The sequence below is a fragment of the Enhydra lutris genome, unplaced genomic scaffold, assembly GCF_002288905.1.
Source record: "Enhydra lutris kenyoni isolate GAN:26980312 unplaced genomic scaffold, ASM228890v2 scaffoldscaffold1, whole genome shotgun sequence".
NCBI lineage: Eukaryota > Metazoa > Chordata > Mammalia > Carnivora > Mustelidae > Enhydra > Enhydra lutris.
In genome coordinates, this window is record NW_019154085.1 from 39,101,067 (window position 1) to 39,111,137 (window position 10,071).

The 10,071-nt window shown below is 43.5% G+C and overlaps 1 protein-coding gene across 1 annotated transcript in view; it reads left to right on the plus strand.

The window, feature by feature from the left end:
* LOC111141812 (calcium binding protein 39) overlaps positions 1-8,065 on the plus strand; it is a 93,657-nt gene extending 85,592 nt beyond the window's left edge. Inside the window, exons 7-9 of the mRNA XM_022494643.1 lie at positions 1,208-1,273; positions 4,781-4,924; positions 5,523-8,065. Of these exons, the coding sequence (XP_022350351.1) occupies positions 1,208-1,273; positions 4,781-4,924; positions 5,523-5,711 (399 nt within the window). The 3' untranslated portion in view covers positions 5,712-8,065. The remainder of the gene's footprint in view (positions 1-1,207; positions 1,274-4,780; positions 4,925-5,522) is intronic.
* The last annotated feature ends 2,006 nt before the right edge of the window (positions 8,066-10,071 follow it).

Here is a 10,071-nt window from a genome sequence, read left to right on the forward strand (position 1 = left end):
GTTGCAGCAGGTGTGGCCTTGGCCTCTGTGTGTCCCTCGTCTCCATGTCCTACCTCCTGCTTTGATGGGCTTCTGCTCCTTACCCAGCTGGTGACGCTGTGCTTGTTCATTTTATAAATGTAGTGGACACGTGTCACTTCCCATTTTGTAAATGCAGTAGACATGTGTCACTTCCTAAGTATGTCACATTGTGCATTCTCCAATCTTCTCATGTGGTGTCCTTCCCTTTTTATCTCTGAAGAACACTTCCCTCCTCCCCTTCATCCCCAAATGAAATTGCTGCCCTTAGTCGAGATTGAGTCCAAGTCCCAACTACTCTAGGGACACCTACCTATTTGACAGTGCTGAATTTCTCCTACTCTGTTTTTCAATTTTCTCCTTTTGCTTGATGCACTGGAAGAACAGGTAGCTTTTCTCTGTAGTTGTGCTTCAGGCTCACTGAACTGTAAAATACAGAAATTTTCTAACACCAAGAAATGAGAGCTGACTCTACCTTGAGAAACAGTTGGAGGGTAGGAGTTATGTCTTGTGCATACGGAGTTTGGATGACAGAAGATGAGATTTAAGCCATATGGGCCTGGCTAGTCTAGCACTGGGCAAGGGTCAGTCCCAGGAACCCTACTCCTGGAGGTCATCCTCAGGAGCCCCTAAGGAACTCTGAGCACCACTGGGGAGGGCTGTGTGAGACAGAAGGGCAGCTGGTGGCCTTTGTGGTGTTAGAAGTTCATGCTTGGGGTGCCTGGGTGGCTCAGTGGGTTAAAACCTCTGCCTTTGGCTCAGGTCATGATCCTGGGGTCCTGGGATTGAGCCCTATGTCAGGCTCTCTGCTCAGCAGGGAGCCTGCTTCCTCCTCTCTCTCTGTCTGCCTCTCTGCCTACTTGGAATCTCTGTCAGATAAATAAGTAAAATTTAAAAAAAAAAAAAAAAGTTCATGCTCAAGGGCGCCTGCGTGGCTACTTAGTTAAGCATCTGCCTTCAGCTCAGGTCACAGTCTTAGGGTCCTGGGATCGAGCCCCACATCAGGCTTCCTGCTCATCAGGGAATCTGCTTCTCCTGCTCGTGCTGCCCCTCTCCCTGCTCATACTTTCACTCTCTCGCAAATAAGTAAAATCTTAAAAAAAAAAAAAAAGTTTGTGCTCAAGCTTTATAATGTTCTCTTTCAATCTTTAAAAATATAACTCCTAATACATGCTTTCTTGTCTTTTAGTTCTTCAGTGAATACGAGAAGTTACTTCATTCAGAAAATTATGTGACAAAAAGACAGTCACTCAAGGTATGACTGATTATTCTATGTGGTTTACTTCTCTTCACCCTGTGTTTGAAACTTGTCTTTGGGGGAAAGGGAGATATGCTGGTATGGGTCTTAGACCTATGAGAGGAAAATACATTTCTCCATGGTCAAGATTTTTGTGGAAAGGAAGGAGTTCACAGGGCACCTGCCCACCTGCCTGTGAATAGGGATACCAAAGTGGAATATACGGAGTTTTGAAGAGGTCTCTACCTCTTAGCAGTGCTGTCTTTTACATTTGGAGCCTATTTTTGACACTTAGAATCATCTCAACCAGAGGAAGGCCCAGTAGCTGTTGTGCTCCTGGGGACGGCACAGGCCTGTTTCGGGAGCAGGGGGGTCGCAGAGGGGACATGAGCAATGAAATCTTGATCAACAGGCAGTTTTGGCTGCTTTGTATCAACCTGGGATATGGACAGTTCCATCTGAAATTGAAATTTCAAATTTAAAACTCTGGAACAGGGTTTGGCAGACTGTAGCTCATGGGCCAGATCCAGCTCCTATTTTTGTAAATATTTGTTGGAACCCAGATACATTCATTTATTTACATATTTACATATTATGTTTCAGAGGATAACAGATTTGAACGGTTGCTACAGAGACCATATGGCCGGCAAAGTCTAAAAACGTTTCCTATCTGGTCCTTTACAGAAAGCTTGCTGACTGACCTCTGCTCTAGAAAATTCTCAGTGCAGTTCATAAAAGCATACCTCTCACTCTGTCAGTTAGTGGTCCTGACAGGAACTATAGATGGAAATCACAAAGGATTTGGGGGAAAAATTCTAATTCCATTTATACTTTTTGCTATGTCCCCTTTAAATTCTACTCTGCTCGGAGTTCTTCCTATCAGAGCTGTCTGCATTCATCTGATCAGGCCTGCATTCCTGCTTCCCGTCCTGCCATGGGGACATCACTCGTGAAGACCTTATCTTTCTGTGGGAACCGACTAAAAGACATCAGGAGTGTCTTTTGTACTTTGTGTCCTTTGATAAGAACACTCTCTACCATCCAAATTCCAAAAGAATCCTTTCTATCAGGCCAGCTACTTCCTCCTTTTCCCTTAAGGCTGTGACTCCTACAGTGGGGGACCAGTCATAACCACAGTTTGGAAATGAGTCGCTGAGGAAATGATCTGGTCGGGCTGGGGCACTTCCCACTCATTGCTGCTGTTCAGGCCTCACCTCCCAGCCTGGCCTGAAGGTCAGCATCCGGGATCCTTAACCTCCTCCCTTCTAGGGGAGCTGGCTGGCGATGGCCAAGGATAAGACCAATCTTTTCATCTTGGGTGAGGCAGGGGGTGGTGAATGGGTTACGGTACTTCTGGTGGCTGTTTAAGGACATTTTCTTCCCGGTACACCAGTATGATGTAATATATATTTGTAAGGTTCATGATATAGTATAGGCTCCCCTGTGATTGTCCACACAGTAAAATGGCCTTCTGTCAGCAGCCCGTTTCTATCGCAGGGCCAAGATGCCCTGTCTCCCCAGCATCATGCAGATGTGAGCAACTGGATAGAGCCAGCGTCTTCCAAGGCCAAGGACACCAGGCAGGATTACCTAGGGTAGTAGCTTCCAGGGCCAATACCTCTTCACAGGATGGGGAGCAAGGTAGTTTATTGGCAAATCAATAGACTTTGACCAAGTTCTGAATTTTGGTGCTGCTTAGATAAGGAGGAGGGCTTTCAAGACCTTTCTGCCACTTAGGAATTGCCAACATGAAAAGGAAGGTTAAGACCACCAGTTGCCAGACCTTAGTCATGGACACAAAGCCAGTCTTTGGCTCCTACAGTTTTGTAACACCTCGTGAACGCATGGAGCTATTTTGAGGACCGGTGTTAATTTAAAAATGAATTTTAATTTTTATTCCTTTTTTTGCAGCTACATTGGCATTTATTATTCCTGTATTTATTTTATCAGCAAATATATATTCCCGTGCAATACCTCAGACTTTTATTTTTATGTCTAAAGAAATATAATGAATTACCAATTACCCTCCTCCAGATAACTAAACTGATAATCTCCAGATAACCAAATGGGTCATGTTCTGTATTTCTTTGATAGAAAATGAACATTAGTAAAACTACAAACCTTCACATAATAGTAACTTTAGAGTCTTCATAAGAGTCAGTACTTGTTGATTCTTACCTTGAAAGTTATATTATTTGTGATTCAGATTGATGTGAAGCCTGAACTTGAGCTTCTGAATTCTTCTTATAATTTCTTTAAAAACCCTAAGCAGAAAAGGTTTGTTCTCCTATACGTCAGCGTATTTTTTATTTCATATGACAACATGTTGCTTATCTAGAGACCAGTGTTCTGGCAACTTCCAAGTATCTAGAACATAGCCAGGAATCCAAAAAGCAATTAACTAAAGCAATAAATCCATAACTGTATTCATGCTTTTTGCTTCCCTCGGACCTCACCCGAGTCTCTGTTCAGACTCAAGTCTAACATGCTTTGCACATATTCATGCTTTTCTTCCTCCCTGCACTCTCGTGAGATGTAGGAACTAGGGCTCGGGAAAGTTAAATAATGTGCTCAAGGTTCCAGAGCTCGCAGGAAGCAAGGAGCCAGCATTGGAACCCTGGCGGGCTGATGCCGGGGCCCGGCCCTCTACCTCTCTGCTTCTGCCGCTGTCCACGAGGACTGCAACTCGACCCCTAGCCCCGTGGGTCAGGCACGCTAAACCCGCAGTAGAAGCTGGCCCACTGACAACACGAAGGGGTGACTGCGAACTAGAGCAAGCAGTGACAATGTGAAAACCAAGAACTGATAGGGTATAATAGACTCTTTTGAACTCAGCAAGCCCTGGAGACAGGCTCTTTTAAGCTTAATTGATGTCATTAGTGATGATGAGGAGTCATTAAGAAAAAATTGGGAGTATCTTCAGGATACTTTGCTGAAGAAAGAAAAGAGAAATACTCATTTTTATAGACCTTCCTGAAGCCCATACGCTGAAAACATAACTTTCTCAGGCTTAAGGGTACCCTGTGTTCCAGCTTTGAATCTGGAAACCTCTGTCCTGGGAGGTCCAGATAAATAATTTTTCAATTAGGCTAAGATTTGTAGTTAAATAAGAATTACCAACAACTTACCTTTTGACCATTTTCTTTGATAGGTGTGGGTTTTTTTTGTTTTTTTTTTTGTTTGTTTGTTTGTTTTTAATGAGATAACGTAAATGCATCTTTAAAGAGTAGCTCTGACAGTTTCAGATTCAGGGCCGATGTGCCTTGGACTGTGTCAAGAGCAGAGAGCAATGCTGGACTCCCCGTAGGCTTTACCCCTGGAAGAAAGGCCTAGGTGTTCAAGTGGCAAGCAGTGGACACTCAGTAATTTTTCGGTTATGATTTCAGTTCAGCTCATCGGTCTTCTGAGTACCTGCTAACAACACTCTGTGCTTAACAATAGTGATAGGAAGTTTCTTTTTAAACTTTGCTTTTACTTGAAATCTTGATGATAATATAAGAGTTAATTGTTTAAATGTCTTCTCAGCTTCTCGGTGAACTACTTTTAGACAGACACAACTTCACAATTATGACGAAGTACATCAGTAAACCAGAGAACCTCAAATTAATGATGAATCTCCTACGAGACAAGAGTCGTAACATCCAGTTTGAGGCCTTCCACGTTTTTAAGGTAGAGTGCTAGAACTGTAAGCAGTATTTTCCTCCAGAGTTGTTAATCTCATTTCATTGACTGGTTATTGAAATATTACTCACCTAATTTTGGTAATCTAAGTGATTCAACAGTCAGTGTTCACATATGTATAGTATGACATTTAAATAGACCCAGAAACAGGGTATATCATCTGGACTGGGGACCAGAAAAGCATATGTTATGGAAGAGTGTCAGTTATCTTTGGCATAGAATATTATTAATCACAAAGTAAAGGGTAATCCATTCCTTAATCCTTTTCTTGGAGGTTTCAGTACTTAAAATCCATTCTGGCTTTTTGTGCCTAGATATAATTTCTGCCCATTTTATTCTAAAAACAGTCTGTATTTAATACCAGCTACTGGATTTCAGAGCATGAATGAAGGCATCAGTCCTTTGGACTGACACAGAGACTCTCCCCCCTCACAGACACACGCAAGCACGCACATGCACACACACACATGCACACCCCTCTCGTCGGATGACGTCTTCCCAAGCAGCAGCCTCTGCGGCTGCCTTGACCATGGGCCACCAGGCTCCCATTCTCTCCTGCGGCTGACATTGGTTTCTCTCTTTGCAGGTGTTTGTAGCCAATCCCAACAAGACGCAGCCCATCCTAGACATCCTCCTCAAGAATCAGACCAAACTTATAGAGTTCCTCAGCAAGTTTCAGAATGACAGGACCGAGGACGAACAATTTAACGATGAGAAGACCTATTTAGTTAAACAGATCAGGGATTTGAAGAGACCAGCTCAGCAAGAAGCCTAATTTCCAGTCAACATCTAAAATATTAAATTCACATTCAGCATTTGCTGTTAGCTATTCAGCATCAGGCGCTCTTTATTGGGTCATGAGGAACTTTACTGCTAACCTGCTGTTAAGTGAACGGTTTTTCATTTTACCTTTGTTTTTTTTTTAGTCCAAGTTGGAGAACGTAGCTGCTGCTTTCTTGCACACTAGAGCACACGTGGACTTTCTCTTGATCTTTGTGTCATTTCAGGGTTCAAGGACTCTGTTTGCTGTAGGAGTTCTGAACGTGGCTAGGTTTCCGGAGGCAGGTGTATAGACGGTGGTGTGGGTTGGGGCAGAAGGGAATTGCTGTTAGCAGATGAAACCTGCGTGTTTGCGTTGATCTCTGAGCATGGCTTCTTGGTAAGGTTGTACGCCTTCACTAAAGGACGATGGAGCAGAGCTGTATTTGAAACGAGAGGGCAGCTGTATCCGAGATGTGAGCTTTTTGGGTGGATAAAGTTGACGTGCAAATAAACTGATAGCAACTTCTCGAAGGTGTGAAGCTTCATAAGGTCATAAGGAAAATGTATATATGCTTTTCACAGCTTTCTAGAATTTTTTGACATTTGATTTTCTTGAGACTTGTAAACCTGGGTATGTTGAAGGGTATTAATTTTACTCTTTGGAAGGTATTTTAAACCAGTAGAGCTAACAGTGACACCTTGCATTTCATTTCAGCAATGCTTACAGGTTTCTTTTGTATATAATTCTTAGAATGCTCATTTCTTTTAAATGATTTAATTTGTACAGCAGAGGAATGTTACTGTATTAGTATGTAACTATTACCTAATATTGAGTTTTTGCAAAAAAAAAAAAAAGAATGCTCATATGTAATTGAAATACTTCCGATCACATGAAAATGCTGATTTAACATTTAAGTATCACAGCATTAAAAGAAAAAATGGAAACCAGTCCTTTGTATTCAGTTACCTACTGGGGAGCCGTCAGTCAGTCGGCTACGCTTTCCTGCGCTATGTTGGCCTTATTCATTTAAATGAGTCATGAATTTGCCAGATACGGATGACCCCGATTATGTTAAATGACTGCTGATTCTCCATGTGTGGGGGGAGCCTCTGTAGAGCACCTTTTCCTTTGTAGAATAAGTAATCCAGTACAATAGTTGTAAAACTGAATAATTAAAACTTTGGCTTCTCTTAGGAAAAGAAGAGTCCCTAGTCCTAGGTGTCCCATGGGGAAATTTATTTTTTTTTAATGTCCTGTTCCTTAATGCTGCAAATGATCAGTATTTATGAAGTAACTGATTTTGCACCATTTTTTGTTACTGTGACCACGGCAGAACAATGTCTCCTAGAACATACCTGTGTAAAGTTACTAGAATGGTATCTGTTCATCTTAGTAATACAAGATCACAACTAATAACTTAACAAATCAGAGTTTGCCAGTTCGAATTCAGCATGGCTGTAGCTGATTAAGAAATTTATATAATTACTCTTTGCTAGCCTCTCTCACTAATTGAATTATTTATCAGCCAGTAAAATGAGACGCCCAGTGGATGTTTTAAGCATGAGGTTTTCAGCCCTCCTAGGAATACCAGTGGGGAAAATAGCTCCAGGAAACATAGATGTGTTTTATTCCATCTCATTAAAAAGGCAGCCTACATTATAACTGGTTTTTCTGAGGCTGTCTTTTCCAAAAATCTGTGTAAAATAATTCATATTTTTCTGTCGGAAGTATGGAAAGCAACCCAAGCTCCTCGAAATGAAAATATCCAAGATGTTTAGGAAGGGAACGGCAGACTTGACCATGATAAAGTGTTCTGGTTCTCGTGGTCTCGTGCTTGGTATCTGGGTTTAGCATGAAAACTTTAGTCACACCAAGTGGAAGAAAGGTTTCCTTCCTTGCCAAGCTGGTTCTTCAAATTTGAAACAGCTTCCACTTGGGGGCGGCTCCAGGGCACTAGCGCCTCCGTGTGGAAGGCAGTGGGGGTGCAGCCTGTCAAAACCCATATGCCTCTGATGCACTGGGATCTGGGCAGAGTTAAGACTTGTTTTGTTTCTGTTTTTTAAGAAAAATGTGAAAACATTCAAAGTTGAAAAGTTGCATTTGAAGTTATGAACATTTAATATATTCATATTACCAAAACTGTTATACTGGAAGTGGTTTCTTTTTGTGTTATAAAGGTTTAATTTTACATAAGTCAGTTACAGTTACTCATTGTGATTTTTAACCCTTTAAAAAAAAAGTGGAGATGTATACAGTTGTTAACAATGCCATGAAAGCATTTCTTTTCTCCTGAGGAAACGTAAATTTCTTATCAGAATATCTGGCTGGCCCTGTAATTTAAATTAAAATAAAATTTTGGAGAAACAGCATTGTCCATTCTTACGGTGTCTTACAGATAGCTGCATTTGTGTCTGTGAACAGCCCCATCAGGAGATACATAGGCACAAATCTTGTCACAGACTAACCGGAAACAGTTAATACACATGCCTCTCCGAGTCTTTTTTCCTATTCCCGGTTTTATTTTTGGTGTCAAATGCGACTTTCCCGTACATGCTGGGGCTCCCAGGTCCCAGGCCCTGCCTCTCGCAGTTCAGTGTTGTCACCCCTTGTCTGATGGCTTTTTTAGACCCTAGCATTTGGGGGAGTGGGTCCTTTCTCCATGGCTCTGTGACCTTTATTGTGAACATTCCAGGGTAAAACTGGACCACAGGGCAGGAGGCTTACAGATATCAGGGTGAGATTGCAGTGAAGACGAGAGAGCGCAGAAGTACCGGAGCGACCATCTGTCCCCGGGCCGCCTGGGCTGGGGGTGCACAGCCCCGTCCTCACTTCTCATTTTTTTTTTTTAAAGATTTTATTTATTTATTTGACAGACAGAGATCACAAGTAGGCAGAGAGGCAGGCAGAGAGAGAGAAGAGGAAGCAGGCTCCCCGCTGAGCAGAGAGCCTGATGCGGGGCTCGATCCCAGGACCCTGGGAACATGACCTGAGCTGAAGGCAGAGGCTTTAACCCACTGAGCCACCCAGGTGCCCCCTCGCTTCTCATTTTAACCTTCGTCTGTAAATGGGACCGCCGTTCTCTGTGGAGATGGCATGGGACATGTTCTCGTCAAAGCACTTCATGTGAACAACATCTTACTTACCGCTTATTTCTTCCAGGTAGTTAAGTCTGTCATCTCCAAAGGTGACAGGGTCCCATAAGGTCAGAACTTGTGACTTTGCTCTTTCTCTGATCAGACATGAAGAAGTGGCCATGCTGAGGGCTGGCCTCATGCGTTAGCACACATTCCACTTCTTACCAGTCACCAGTCAGGTGTCAGCTCCCCATGGCAAGAAAAACTGAGTCTCAGGCTGCTCAGACGTAATGCGTAGCTTTCCCCTGATTCCTTTATTTATATATATTATTTGTAAGGACCACAGAAGATCATGACTCTAAAAGTTTTTAAGGGCTCAATGCTCGATGCGTTGTTCATTCAGGAGACTAGAGCCACTCTGAGATAACGAGTCATCCCTCCTGAGAATTCACTAGAAATGCCCCAGACACACTTCCATTCAGCTACTGCTTCTATAAGGAGTGTTCTCCCCTTGGCCATTTGTGTCCTTACAGCAGTTTTCAGAGCCTGGTACCCTCTCTCTCTCTGACCATCCTGTTTCTAGAAGGTGTGAAGGACAAGGTAGGACACCCCACACTGCAAGCTCAGAGCCCTCTCAGCTGGCTGGAAGCTAGCTGGAAGCCAGCCCCATGGAAAAACCTCCCTCGGGAGCAGTCTGGACACATTCCACTTCAGCTCTGCTGTGACAGGACCATCAGCTTCCGGCTGCCAGTGCTTGCCTCACTTCTGGTCGACCCGCATTCCTCCAGCAGGCCCCAAGAACCCAAGACAAGGTTAACAGGGACAGAAGCTCTCAAGCCCGCTCTCATGGAGCCTTGTCCCTGCCCAAGTGCACGCTGACGGAGGCCGTAGTGATCTTTGCACAAAGTCCTGTGGCTTCCCAGCTGACACGAGGCCTTTGTGTTGTGTTTATTCACAATGACCTCTACAGCCCCGCTGATGTTTGGGTGCCCAGTGTGACCAGATGAGAACGGACGTCCAGAAGGTGGAGCACGTGCCCGAGGCCTCGGGCCCAGCGTGTCCCTGGGGATCTAGGTCCCTGAGTACAGTGATCACCAGGTTTCTAGGCAGGAGGTCCTGTCCCCTGTAATTTGTGAAATAACATTTTTCTGGGTCACACTTCAGGGAGAGCGGACACAGGAGATTGGGGAGAAGGTCTATATTTCTCAACATTCTCTACAAGATGAGCTTTAGCTCCTTGGCAATAAATGTTTATCACCTAAGTACTTGGTGTTCTGTGGAAATAACATGGTCGTGTT